General features: G+C 37.3%; 1 protein-coding gene across 1 annotated transcript; it reads right to left on the reverse strand.

Moving 5' to 3' along the window:
- Window positions 1-940: 940 nt before the first annotated feature.
- Window positions 941-13,479, reverse strand: LOC108412700 (adhesion G protein-coupled receptor E3-like). Its single transcript, XM_037543798.1, has 14 exons — window positions 13,390-13,479; window positions 13,166-13,310; window positions 11,723-11,754; window positions 11,541-11,618; window positions 10,764-10,947; window positions 10,525-10,644; window positions 9,618-9,787; window positions 8,585-8,743; window positions 6,705-6,917; window positions 5,753-5,985; window positions 5,092-5,158; window positions 4,308-4,399; window positions 2,720-2,882; window positions 941-1,455 (listed from the first exon to the last, which is right to left on the reverse strand). Exons 1-14 carry the CDS (start codon window positions 13,435-13,437, stop codon window positions 1,366-1,368), a joined length of 1,794 nt encoding a protein of 597 aa, XP_037399695.1. The 5' UTR covers window positions 13,438-13,479; the 3' UTR covers window positions 941-1,365.
- Window positions 13,480-15,471: the final 1,992 nt, after the last annotated feature.

A 15,471-nucleotide genomic window follows, 5' to 3' on the forward strand; every position in this document is an offset into this window, starting at 1 on the left:
TCCTTATGCAAGTGGATTATCTTATGTGTAATCTTTTCTCCTCAGAAACATCTTCTGAAACATTAGTGGCCACTTTGACTGCAAGTTAGATGAGCGATCTTATAAGTGGTCTCTAAATGGGTACAGGGACAATCAAAAGTGATGAAAGAGATTAATTGAATTTACTTTATTAGAATGTGAACACACTTTCCACATTAATTATACACAGACATTTCTTGAAACTAACTTCTGAATTACATTTATAAGCTGTACGGTTTGTCTTTAGGGTGGAAAACGAGCTACACATGCAGCAAAGGGTTGCTTGCAGAGAAATCGTGATTATAAATGTTATATCATTGATAGCTTTTATTTTAGGATCCTTACATTTCTGATTTTACCCACCATTTATTTGGATTCAAATGTGCTGTGTGATCCCAATACACCAAATCTACATCAAATTACTTTACAACCCCAAATCAGAAAAAGTTATGATGGTAAATATACAGCTGTTCCTGCCATTCAGGCCTGCAATACAATTTGGTACAAAAGCAACATCCAAGAAAGGCCTAGTCCTTGGGGAACAAAAAAGGGCTGAGGATCACCAGTTTGTCAAAACCATGTTCCAAGTTCAAAACCATGTTCCTCAAAGAAAGACAGAAAGGTATTTGGAAATTGCACTCTCTATGTTTCATAACAGAATTAAGAGATTGGAGGAACCTGGAGAAATTTCTATGTGCAAAGGAAGCAAAATAACCACAGCGGGCTCAGAATTACTTTGGCAAACCTTAATCAAGCACTACATTACATCCACCAATGCTACTTAAACTTGATCTTTGTTTTAAATAACATGTTTATTCTTTTACATAAATGGCTGCAACTGTAACAACTGCAATTTCCCTCTGTGATCAATAAAGCATTCTGATTCTGATAATGCTAATTAAAACACAGAATAATATGCTGGTCTATTATTTTCAATACAATACAGGTAAAAAAATCATTTATAATAATCATTTTCTAGTTCAATTCAACACATTCTCACAACTTTTTTCTGAACATTGATAACAAAACTGTGCCTTACAGGATATGTATAAAATTAGGATTCATACAGGGAAAGTCAACCATTAGTCACTAACAGAAAAACGATGCCAAAATCAATACGATAAAAACTAAATGTGTAAATTATATAAAAATAAAATATGTTGTATTTTCTGTTGTAACACCACATAAAAACAGCATAACATTCCCACAGAAAATGCACCTTTTCATATTTGTATAAGAGTGAGACTGTTTTGAGAAAATACATTGGAGAACTTAAACCTTTATCCAATTGGACTCTGCAGTAATATTGTCATAGTCAGTGTGTCGACTGCCACGTAGATCAGGACTTCATCCTTGTGTGGTGCTGGTTTCAGTGATAATGGTTGGAGAGAAATTAACCTGAAAACCACCCAGCAGGTTTCTGTACTTTTGCTTTACCTGGAAATAGACATTAAACAGTGTCAGACAGTGTGTAGAGTCAGAACAAAGTGAGATCAAATAAGCATTGTTCTTTCTGCCATCATTTGTTGAAAGGACAAATTGGCTCTTCTTCACATTTGGGTTGTGACGCCTGATCTAAACTGGCTTTTAATGCAAAGGCTGCCGGTCGGATTTCTCGCTCATCCAGTCGTGTTTTTGTTATGTGCCGCCACAGACTGTCTGGACGCTGCACTTCCGCACTCCCACGTTCCGCCTTATGCGTTTATAAATGAAATATTTAGAAAATCGATTTTTGGCATTTTTGAATCGATTCAGAATCGTTCACGTCTGCATGGCGATGCATCTAAAAATGAATTTTTTTCTGCACCCTTAGTGTCCATGTTAAAGTACAAGAGATCCTGGACTATAAAAATATATAAAAATGTACTCTACAAAAATATATCAATGAATAAATCAATTTTAAAAAGTGCTATAAACAGTAACAGGGAAGCTGTGATATAAAAACTCCCAAATACTTTGTAACGATTTTGGGTAAAATCGGTGTAAGTACTACCACAGTCTAACTAAATGAAATGCCTAATAGGCTTTATCTACTCAGCAGATAAAAGCCAAAGTACAAAGTTTCATATTTCGAAATGTTATTTGGAGTAACAAAGTGGTAAGTTAAAAGAAACTTACACTAAATTTCATTATAATAGTGCATGTTTAACTAGGAAATTATTGGGGACACCTCGAAGTATAAGGTACATAACTCTATTGTCAGAAGAAAAACTTCTCTAAAATGAACAGAAAACAGAAAAAATCTCTAAAATGGTAACTTTACTTTTAGCTAAAACGTAGTGCAGTACTTTTTCTGTAAAAGTAGCTAAATTGTAGCTAGCTACAACATTTGGGGGAGTAGCTTCAAAGGAGCTAATTACTAATTTTTCAGTAGCTATCCCAACCCTGAGTAAACTGCAGTCAGATGCATGAACATGTCTGAAGGTCAAGGTAGTTTACTGGTAGGACATGTAAAGCAGTAAGAGAGTCTCTCATATAGGAAGCTGGAACCAACTGCTTTTCCGTTAAACACTCAGTATGTTAGACCTCACTGGCGTCATTACAAAGACACAACTGTGCAGAACCCATGAGGCCAATGTGTGCTTTGCACAGAAATGATCAGATTATGTAATGCATTTGGATAAGACGTCTAAGACGTCATCATAAACATCATACAGCTTTCTCTGGTGTCAGTGTGGAAGGCTGGACAGAGAAGACTGACCTCATTACTGAGGACACAGTGGACGATGAAGATGAAGGTGCCCTGCTGAGAGATGAGGATCACAAAAATAATCTCCAGAGCCTTACTGTCGGCGGTGAAGAAACCCAGAACCCAGGGGCAACCGAGGATGACAAACTGAGCCATGGTTTTAAAGAAAACAGTCCTACAGAGAGAAAGAGAGAGAGAGGGGGGGGGTAAGTAAATGACCTTTAAGCCATTCTGCTGATGTTTGTTTCTTTTTGGATTAGAAATTTAAGGTGTCCTCAGTTCAAACATTTCAGTACAGATTTGCATTATGACACATTTATAATGATATTAAGAACCAGTCACTGGTAATTAACCAGCTATTCATTAATAACAGGGATTAAGTAATTTAGAGACCCTTATTAGTCTCACAATCTGTGAAGTGAAACACCACACACACTAGGGCGCACTTGCCTGAAGTGGTGGGCAGCCCTATCCACAGCACCCGGGGAGCAGTTGGGGGTTAGGTGTCTTGCTCAAGGACATGTACTGTTGGCTCTGAGGACTGAACCAGCAACCTTCCAGTCACAGGGCCGGTTCCCTAACCTCCAGCCCACGACCGCCCATAATGTTGCATTTTTGTTATGAGATCTCAAGAAAATAATTTCTCTATTGCTAGGAAACAATGTTTTCCATGTTGTGATCATGGCATGAATAACTTGGGATCTCAAGAAAATAAATAATAAACTTTGTATCATGGGAAAATAAAATAAAGAAAATATGCCAATTTATGGCCTCTTAGGATTTTCTTTAAGATTAGAATTGCTTGCAATTTTATTACTTTTTACAGTATTATTTGACTTTTTACAGGTCAAATTTCAAATAACAAAACATTGTTTTTAATGGGGAAAATGTATTTTAGATCAAGTATCAAAGTCATAAAGTACATTTCATAAAGTACAGCTCACTCAATACTATAAACAGTAGAATTTAAGTTTAATCTCAATATTTCAATATCTCAATCCCAGTATCTGCCTATAACATCAGAATCAGTCTTGAGAATAAACACTACCATGTATGATGTTTATGTCACGCATTCAGCTCGACGAGCGGACTCCAACTCCCAGAACACCCTGGGAGATCATGTGACTCTGGACTCCGGCACGCGCACCTATCAGCGCTCACTCTCCCCAGACTTTTAAGGAATGTCACCTGTACCTCATTAGAGCTGAGCATTTAAGCTCAGCTCTGACAAACAGTCAGTGCAAGGTATTGTTTTTCCTAGAAACTTACTGAGCGGATTCCTTCTTGTGATTTGATTGTCTTACTGTGATTTTGACCATTTAGTATCGTGTTTTTTGACTACGTCTGTAACCTATCCCTTTTGGTACCTCTGCTGGTTTTGTGGATTTGTTATTGGAACTCTTGGACTGCTCTTTGACTACCCCCTTGTGTTTTGCCCCTTTTGTATCTTTGACTGTTAGTCCACCAAATAAATAGTGGAACCTTTCATCCGCGAGCGTCTGGACTTCTGTCACTTCGTAACAGTTTATAACATAAAACTAAATGCTTATGTTGTTACAGACCCAAGAAAAGGCTGGTTAAGTTGTAGGGTGAATGTTACCTGGTTTGTTTTATTTGTGAAACTTGACTGTTCAGGTGAGCCAGAGAATATCCCAGGCTGAAAGCAATCAAACTGAAGAGAATTGTATTGGACTGTAAATGTAAAGAGAATTAAGTTAGGATCAAGTTGAAACTTCTGGGGTTCAGGAACGCATTCATGTGTCAAAGTCAATGTATCTATATATATGGTTCTCTATCTTTGTGATACTACAGTGCAGAAATATGGTTAATTTTCTGAATCTGTAGAGTGACACTTTATATTGCATCTTAACGTGACATCATATGTGAATCACATCTGGAGTTATGAGCCTGTGAAGAGGGGCTGAGATACATGACATCTGCCTGTCACTGCATGTAACTAGTGGATTCATGCGGATACATTTTGTGTGAAACTGACCAATGGACACTCAGGGAATCACTAAAGACTGATCCATCACATCAGAAACCTTTCCTTCTTCAGTAAGTAAACAACATAGAACACAACATGGTGTTCAAAGAGTTTACAGTTGCTGAACTAGTTGCAGCAGTTTTGGAATATAGCAGGGAAGATAGCAGAAAACTTTGATATGAAATATACGAGTATCATGTTAAATGCAAGTGCATTTAAAAGCAAATTTAAAAGCAGAAATTGAGAAAATATCCATAGACCTCAGATGTTTAAGTGTTTCAAAAGTAATTTGAACATCTGAAGAGCATCTTTTGGTGAGTGTCAAAAAAAATGTAGTCTTGAACATATGTGCTCTGGTTTAACTGTGACTGTGATAGGCAGGTTTATCAGCACTTACTGCAAGAATAAAAGAAACAGGACCCAGAAAACTCCACTTTAAGTCTTTGTCCTGCTTAAGCCAGCATCTAAAGAGAGGAATGGGGGGGTGATAAATTCATGTAGAATTGTAATGGGAAGATTTATACTTTAGCAAATAAATTTGAATGCTTTATTCTTAAAGTTGAATGTTTCTACATTTTCTCAATTACAATTTCAAAAGTAAAACCGTTACTTGTCATATTCTTATTTAGACTTGCATTAGAAACTGAAGAAAAAAAAAACTGCCCACAGCTGTGACAATTTGTCCTTGTGCAAGAGCCAGTACCATCAATTTGTCACCACTCCACCACATCACACACCACAAAAAAGAACTTTGAATTCATCTGTTAAAATATTGCCTTCTAACTTTTATGTATCTGAATATATTTAAATTCAGATACTTTTTGATTTTCACTCACATGCATTCTTGGCTCCACCCTTCCACTTTTAACTGAGCAACTTTGATGAATTACCAAGAATTTCAAGTATAATTCAAGTATAATTTCAAGTTCTCTGCACTTTTTATAGCACTGCTGACTATTGAAGTTCAACCAAATTACACCTCACAACACCTAATGAAAGTAGTCTGAATACACAAAATGCACTACTACTATTATATAACTACTATTCTCCACACTCACTGTTCACTGCCATATCCTTCAGGTACCACTGCAGCAGACACACCCACCACAAACAGAGCGATCATGTACCCAACCACAGTTAAAAGCTTCCAGTTAAGAAAATTCCTCTGCTTTGATTTGGGACGTGACAGGTTCTTTACAGCGATGAAGAGCATCAGTGCCTCAATGAACATCCACACAAAAGCAGAGAGGAAGAGGAAGTGCAGAACGCCTGCCATCACCGCACACGCCAACTGTAGAAAGAGAGAGTTTAACACAGAAATGCTGTTAGAACTGCAGCTTTACACTATTACTATTACAACATATTACTGTATCCTTAAATTTGGTGGTCCCCTATAGATGCTTTGTTGATATTTTTGTCTTTTTTTTATTGCTTTAATCTAACCGTATCCTAATCCTAACACTCGCTGTAACACGATCCTGAACGTCAACCCTAAATACAAACCCATCTCTCACTGTAACCCAGTGGTGAAGGCAGAAATACGTTTTGGGTAGGCCTGTGAAAAAGTGTAATATATATATATATATATATATATATATATGTATATATATATATATATATATATATACCTAATATTACCTACTAATAAGTTACCTAATAAAGTGGCTGGTGAGTGTGTGTGTGTGAGTGTGTGTGTGTGTGTGTGTGTGTGTGTGTGTGTGTGTGTGTGTGTATACTCATTCTACATCTCAGTTCCCTAAAACCCTAACCTTAAACCACACCCTAACACTCTGATTCTATCCCAAAACCCAAACTTATTCTTAATGGTCACTGCATAAACCCTGTCCCAAACTCAATTCTACACATACTTTTTATGAAGATATCAAAACAAAATGGAACAAAACCTGATATTTAGAACAGTCATGTATAAACAGATTTCAGTACCAGGCGTGATTGTCTGTAAATAATAAGGTTTTCCTCTTGATGCTGTATGTAGGTAATAACACTCACCTTGTGAGGCTGTAAAGATTTGCTCTTCAGTAATATTTGTGTGAGCAGGAAGAGGAAGTGGGCCAACAACAGGCTTATACACAGTTGGATCCGGGCCGTGTTGATCACTCTCGGGTTCTTTCGACAGAGGGCAAAGGTCAATAGAGTCAACACCAAGAACACCAGCCCCAGTGTCTCAGCCACCATGCTGAACACGTCCAAATGATGGTCATTCTGGAAATAATATTTGAATTACTAGGGGGTCTTGGGGCCTTAGCATGTTTAATCAGCTAAGTGACAGAAATTCATCATGGTGTACTAACAAATATTATATTTCCTCAGTTAGGATGAATTATATTCAGTAATTTTAACAAAAGCTTAAACAACCCCCCCCCCCCCTACCTGCTTCTTAATCACTGACTTCCATCAGCTCATATAGCTTCTTTGTCAAAATATGTTTTTATTAACATATTTTTTGTTTTAGCTGGTACAAAAACATCCTCTGACTGGCCTTCAGTGGAACTGTCACTTCTTAATTTTGCTTCATGATCAGCACTATATGTCTATTTCACTGACATTAACATACTGTAAACAACTACATCTGCCAAATACTGGTGTCATTATTTCCAAATACTGAGGAGAACTCGGAAAATAAAAACATTAATAACTGTTAATAACACTATTTCCTCCACTTGCTCACACTCTTACTATGAACTGAAGTTAAACTAGTTTGCCTGTTAGCATGTTAGCTAACGTTAATATTTACCTAAATGCTTTTCTTGATTTTTTACCTCATGAAAACCCAAAGTTTGTTAACTAACAAGCAACTGAGTAAAAAGTTAATAACCAGCTATACTGACCATAATTTGCCACAAATCCATATTGTAGGGGGTATCTTTACTCTGTAACTACGGACTGTTTCACTCTGTGTATAATGTATTTTGAATGAACTTTAATCTCTGATGTTCATTTTAGTGAGCTATTAACAAAAGTAAGTAATTGCTGATTACTTTGCAGTGCGAGTAAAATCAGAGACCCTTCCCCAGGGTATGTTATGATTGGCTTAAATCTTAAATGGTCTCTTTTCACAGTACATTGGTAAATCTCTGGTAGCACAATGTATTGTGAATGAGAATGAACTATAGATGATTTGAACTAGAAATATACATTTATGTCAGAAGGGAGGTAAATAACCCATGAAACCCTTCTAAAATGGGCCTAGTGACACCCATGACAGACAAGCATGACTACATATTATACAGTAACATAGCCTTCTGTACTTGGGTCCTACCACACTTGTAAAGTAAAACACAAGCATATTGCAGTTCTATGACACTTTCAAATTAGCATTAAAATCCATGCCTAGTCTACTACACTTAGACCCAATCCCATTTCACCCCTTGCCCCTACCACTTAGCTGTTAGCCCTCTGTTTTGTGAGTTTACATTTAGGGTTAAGGTGCCCAATTTTTGTTGACATAGAGGGGTAGAGTGAAGTGTTCGGGCTACATGGCCCTCCAAATGGAGGTTTTTCAGAGTCACTCTAAACAGAGTGTTATGAGAAAAAAAGAAAAACTGCATGATGGCTCCGCGAGCGACCAAAGAAACCCACAAATGTGAGAATTTTCTCAGTTAAAAATTACAATAGCCACTGTATTATCTTAATTTAACCTCTTTTCAATGTATTATGGCCCTTTTCTTAATAACAAGCATTAAAAATCACTAATAGCATGCTAAGGTCTCAGTATTTAGCTAGCTAACCTTAAATAGTCTAAAACTGCTTTATAATCATCTTTTTTCCTGCTTTCTGTGTGGTGAAATGACCCCGTACAGTAGTTTATTGTAAACCTGAGTCGTTTTGGTAAGAGACATGGCCTGTGAGGTGAAAACACCTCTGTTTACCTCAGATGGTTTGGTCTGCATGATGAGAGCGAAGGTTGACAGGTGATCACAGGAGCAGACAGAATGAGTGCTGTTGGTCTCTATTAGTGTACAGCCGTCTGTGACCCAGTCAGTTTCTTTCCAGTAGACACAGGAGGGGGTACCACTGAGATTAAACTCCTAAACAAGGGACAATAATAAAAATAAAATAAAAAATCAAGCAAGCAGGAGAAAACAAATGATTTCAGTCCTTAAACTAGTTTTGAGCCTTCTGCTTACAATTTATTTGGATTTGTTTTGTTTTGTTAATATACATGGTGGAAATAAGTGAACACACACATCTTCTACAGAGAACATTCTAAAATATGACATTTTTTCTGCAATTTTTATTCATTTGCTGAGTTTAACTTTTTAAACTCTTTTTAAGCTCCTGTAAAAGCTTTTATAATAAAGAAATAAAATAAAAATTTCCATTCATTTCATGCAGTTACTGAATAATTTATGATTTGGTCATGTAAATTCAGAGAGAATAAGAGGTTAAGATGCTGGGATATATCTATCTATTGATATCTATCTCTATCTATCTATCTATCTATCTATCTATCTATATATATATATATATATATATATATATATATATATATATATATATATATATATATATAAATGTGGCATTCATTTTACATGTCATATCTTAATTATTTATTAATATCATTTTTTTAACATGCTAATTTCAGCAGATAAACCGTGTTTTCATTGTAGACAAAATAAAAAATGACCAGGGATATTCAAACTTTTGCATAGCACAGTTATATACATTAGACATTTGCATGATGATGGAATGGAGGATGGCCTAGTCTTCTTTTATAAACCAGGTGTTTATTCAGTCTACAGTTTGTTCACCCTGTTAATTTAGTTGCATGAAGTGAAAAGTGAAAACCGTTTTGTATGTTTTCACTCTTTCAGTAGATGGTGATAAATGCCAAATGTCAGTACTTTTGTGTGATCACTATGGGTTGCCGTCAGTTCATCTAAACAGAAGTGAGTAACTCACTGCAGTGTGCTTCAGGGTGAAGTTGACTGGTTTGGTGAGGCTTGTGTTTCTGGTTCTGGGGAGTGTGGCTGAAACCACAGTGGATAGAAGTTTCATTGTGCTGATAGTTGTACTGAACAGGCTGGAATTCGACATGTTGGTGTAGCTTATGAACGCTACAGCTGCGTGCCCTGAAACACAGATTAAACACCACACAATAATTGTACCACATTGTTTGTCCTTTCATTGCAGTTATATTGTTTTGTTAAAACTGGAGCTACAATATATGGAAAGAATGGGGCACCTAACCACCATACAAGACCTATTAGTCCACCACAACAGTTGTGAGATATAATGTACTGTTTTTGTAAAGAATTCATGTAAAGACTTTAATACTATGGAATTTACGAAAAGAAGAACGGTTGCAAATTACAACAAAGGAGCTGCTGAGTCCAGACTTTGAAATCATTGCCTGTACTTGGGATTAGTTGAATTGAGAGAATCAGAAAATGCAAACAACTTCTAAGACAGAACAAGAGAAAAGAAAATTGAAACAAGTCTCTTCAAGAGATTTCAATAGATTAAGACAAAGTATGGACAGACTAAACACTGCATACTTGTACCTTATGTTGAATTTAACTAGGAATTAAATAACTGAAGGAGAGCACAATATTGCATACATATAAATGCTCAGGCTGCCCCATATTCTGTTATTTAATTAATAAAAAAAATTAGATTCTTGTATTCTAGACTTTTGAGATTTTCACACAACAAAACAAAGACACAACAATATATGAAGAGATTTGAATAAAACAAATAACACAAGCAATACTACAGTAATCATTCCAGCAAGCATTAAGAGTAATAATAATAATAATAATAACAATAACAAACCGGTTGGTACCAATATCACTAATAGTGACCATACCTTGATTCATCTCGCTTTTAGAAATTCCAATGAGATCAATATCCATTTTATTTTCTGATGTGTCAAGCTGAGGGATTTCCATCATGGAACAACTTGGTCCAACTTCAGTAACTCGAGCCTCTAATGGAGAAACATAATGTAGATAAATGGGATTATATCCAAATATGTAGAGTTTTCTAATGATCAGTACAAAATTGCAAGTAAAGCTTTGACGATTTATTGCATGCCTATATGGTTACCTAAAGTTTCAAGGGAGATGCTAACAGAAGAATTGGTCTCTACTTTCTTCACCAAAGTAGACATCAGTTTGTCTGTGGCTCTCAGTACATTATTGAAAGAGGATATTAGTTCATCTTGGTTTGTTTTTCCAACAAGCAAACTGTTTTGTTGAGTAGTAAGGAACTTCAATTTGTCCTCCACAACCTGTTCAACAATCAGACAGAAGCAGAAGTTCATATATTAAAAAAATCTATATGAGATTTCTGCAGTTATCAGACTATTCAAATGGTCATGTAAGCAGCATACTCTGCTTTCTTATATTGGAGTAAAGTCAAGAAATCTGATTAAGAAATCCAATCAAAAGAGTTGGATTTTAGCTCAGTAATCACATTTACAGTGCATGTAAACTCTTATTTCTCAATCTGCACATGTGCAAAAACAGGTGGTGGTACTGGAAATAAGCAAGCAGCACTGGCAGATGGCAGCAGAACACTCTAGGAGCAACACAGAAAACAACTACATAAAGTTTTCCCCTTATATGATTACGCATGTAAACACACTGATTGGATTACTGACAAAATCTGATTTTATGCAGTTATCGACATATTAATTGCACGTAAACACACTCACTGTTATGCTATTTTAACTCATAAATTTTAACTTCATGCTTTAACTCTATGCTTCTAAACACAATTAAGTCATACACATGTGTAAAACAGTATTTAGAGACAGCAGTAAGAAGCAGCTGAGTAATAGTTTGCTGCTAATCTACCAATCAGGTCCAACAAACTACTTACTTCCTTTGATAACACTTCAGTAGTGATGTTGTCAATCTTACTCAGGAGTGTTTTTGTACACTCCTGGCTGGCATTAGCCTAAAAAAAGTAATATAAACACTTTAAACTTTTCACAGTTAGCAATGGCAATTAAGAGATTTTAAGGAAGTCAATGTGCTTCTCAGTAACATGTATGTCCTGACCTTGCAAGCTTCAGAAACCTTGATATTCAGATCTGAAATAAACAGAGTTTGTTAAGAGACAAGTAACTGGCAAAACTATGAAAACCATACCTTTACTGAACTGCAGAAATCTTCAGATGATTTCTGAGTAAGATGTGTAATGACCTGACACTGCAGGTTTTACTGTAATTGAGGAAAGTATTCATGACAATAAAGCATTTCAAACAACCTCTGAAATTTTGAGTGTACAGTCATTACAAACATGCCCTTAATTTATGAAGCACTCTAGGACCACTGGATGGGCTGGCTCTTCATAAAATAAATAACTGGCTACCTGATATATGATGTACTTTTTGGCAAGGCTTATTAATGGGTACTTATGGAGTAATTTAAGTTAAGTGATACTTTTGTTTTTAATCCCACTACCGGGGAAATTCCACCTCCGCATTTAACCCATTTGTGAAGTGAAACACCACATACACACTAGTGAATACACACACACTAGGGGGCAGTGATCACACTTGCCCAGAGCGGTGGGCAGCCCTATCCATGGCACCCCGGGGAGCAATTGGGGGTTAGGTGTCTTGCTCGAGGACAACAGTGCAAAGAATACGACACAAACAGCAAATGACTCACTATGCTTATTGACATGGGCATGTACTTATCCCTGCTGCTGTCATGTGTGCTCACACACACTGAGAAAGGCATGTCATATAGCTGGGATGCAGGGCTGAGGCAGATCTTTGGGGCTCCAGTGCACACAATATCAGTCCCCAAGCAGCTTCAGAGTCCCCTGGCACAAAATCAATTCCTCAGTTGGCCCAGCAGGGCTGTGACACCCCAACAGCTGCAGCAGAGACCTCTGAATAGTCCAGACTCTTTGGAAAAACCCTGCCAAGTGTTTTTTGCACACCATGATATCATAGACAGGAGGAGCATGTTTAGTGGCAGGTTGCTGTCACAGAGCTGCTCAACCGACAGATTCAGGAGATCCTTTGCCCCCAGAGCCAGACTCTTCAACTCTTCCCAGGGGGACCAGCAGAGAAGGGGGGAGAGAGAGGAGGACTGGGTGTGAGTGACTGTCTGTGTCTGTCTGTCTATCTGCCCTGTGATGGACTGGTGACCTGTACAGAGTGTATCCTGCCTTATGCCCGATGACTGCTGGGATAGGCTCCAGCACCCCCCGCGACCCTGATGGAGAAGCGGCTTAGAAAATGGATGGATGGATGGATGGACAGCGCTATACGAATTATGTATGTAACCAACCCCACCCCCATTTTTAATGAGTTTAATGTTTTTAATGAGGTTTGATGTTGAGTGGCTGGACATGAGCTATAAGGTTTCATGCATCTGCCTATTGAAAATCAGAACCATAAGATACCAGCTGTGCCAGGGTTCGCAGGTTACACAGGTCACCAAAAGTATATTTACTATGTTGAACTGAATTCAGTGAAAAAGACTTACCGCTGGTAGTGGTGTAACTGCTTCCTTGGTTTACCAAGAAGGCCCAGCGCCCAGGGACATTCACATTGCTTGTGCTGCTGAGCTTTGAAACATTACTGTTGGTTGACGTGATCTCAAAGCTGTGTTTGAAGGTATCATATCCAGCCTGGGCAGAAAGCACTTTTAGAACAGAGAATACAGATAAAAGGATTTATGTCAAGGAGGTTATGCTTAGAGCACTTTACCTGCACTTTGTGGGTTGTTGAATCAATGGGACCGTAATTTATCAACATAAAGGAAAGAGTCCCTCTGGAAATCAAAACCACTTGAAATGATGCCTTTTAAAAGGAAAAAAATAAATATATCCATTAAAAATACAGTCTCTTCTGACAGCAAAGTAAAAAAGAAATAAAAAGCCAAGCCAGCAAAGGCTGAGTATGAAGGGATATCATTAACCCAATGGGCCTGCTGGCAACTTTATTACACATTTTACAACAAAAGAATAGCTTAACCAATTTGCAGTGAAGTCCTTGCAGTTACTGTATAATAATGTGTTTTATATAATTAGCTTGGAATGGTAAGAGGTTAAAATAAAAGGGAATTTTTGGGTTTTTTGTGTTGTTTTTAGACTTTGTCAGAGAACTGGGACCAGGGGCTAAGAAACACCAAGCTCAAGAACAAAACAACAAAGTTAGGTGGTCTGCCAACAAAGATGCCATGTTCGAAGTTTTTAACACCTAGATGTAAGTATCAAGAAAAGGTTGACAGTTTGATCATCTTTTCATTTAAAACCTAAATGACTTCAGTGTATAGCAAAAACAAAACATTTCACCTTGACTTTCCACTACTTCCAAAGAAGACTGTACTTGTTACAAATATGTTGAAGTTATTTACTTGATTTACTCCTTTTTGCATGATGTTTTAGATTTTACGATATATAAACTGATCAGGCATAACATTCTGACCACCTCCTAGTTTCTACGCTCACTGTATCAGCTCCACTTACTGTATAGCTGCACTTTGTAGTTCTACAGTTACAGACTGTAGTCCATCTGTTTCTCTGATACTTTGTTACCCTGTTCTTCAGTGGTCAGGACCCCCATGGACCCTCACAGAGCAGGTGAGGCATTCTCAGCACTGCAGTAACACTGACGTGGTGGTGGTGTGTTAGTGTGTGTTGTGCTGGTACAAGTGGATCAGACACAGCAGTGCTGCTGGAGTTTTTAAACACTGTGTCCACTCACTGTCCACTCTATTAGACACTCCTACCTTGTCAGTCCACCTTGTAGATGTAAAGTCAGAGACAGTAGCTCATCTGCTGCTGCAGTTTGTATTGGTCATCCTCTAGTCCTTCATCAGTGGTCACATTGTCTGATCCACTTGTAACAGTGAAACACACACTAATACACCACCACCACCACATCAGTGTTGCTGCAGTGCTGAGAATGATCCACCACTCAAATAGTACCTGCTCTGTGAGGGTCCATGGGGGTCCTGACCACTGAAGAACAGGGTAAAAGGGGTAACAGAGAAACAGATGGACTACAGTCTGTAACTGTAGAACTACAAGAAGGTAAATTAAAGAATGCAGAGAAGAAGTTTTTCACCATGGTGATAAATAAAATGACTCGTCAATAATATTGTAAGTATAAGAGAATATTAGATACAGTATTAAGTCAGACATGTGGCTACAGTATTGAACATTAGTTGAAATTAGAATAAAGTAGCTAAAACATACTACTATGAAGTTATTTTTAACGGCACTATTAACTTCTTTAATTAGTATCAGCATGTTTTACATTTTCCCAGAAAAGTTCACGTTCTGCCCTAGATGTGAAAAGAGTTCAGGTGTAGGAAAGGCAGCTAGCTAAGTTAGCTAATGTTATTTAGTTCTGTGTTAACTGATTTAACAGTGGATGGTTATCCTCACTGACCAAATTAAAACATAACAGGTATTATGGTGAAAATGCTGGCATGAAAAAAAATGTATAAAAGTAATAAATCTTTTTATTTTTGATTTGCTTATTCTCTTCAGTTCTCTGCATAGATTTTTATTTATTTATTATTATTATTATTTTTTGGTGTTACAATGTTATCTATGTGCTATTCCACAGGGATGAACACCTTTAACATTTGTGTCTTTCTTTACTACCGTGGTGTCCTGTGTTCAAATGTAATGGAACAGTATGGTGACTTTAAGCTTGGACACTCAGTAAGCAGCCTTTTGTAATGAGGGGGAGTGATGAGGAGGTGGACACAAATGCTGAGAGAAGCGAGATTTATTTGGGGCAAATCCAGGGTCATGGTCATAACAGTCCAGGTTCAAC

Source organism: Pygocentrus nattereri, chromosome 12 (genome assembly GCF_015220715.1).
Source record: "Pygocentrus nattereri isolate fPygNat1 chromosome 12, fPygNat1.pri, whole genome shotgun sequence".
Taxonomy (NCBI): Eukaryota; Metazoa; Chordata; class Actinopteri; order Characiformes; family Serrasalmidae; genus Pygocentrus; species Pygocentrus nattereri.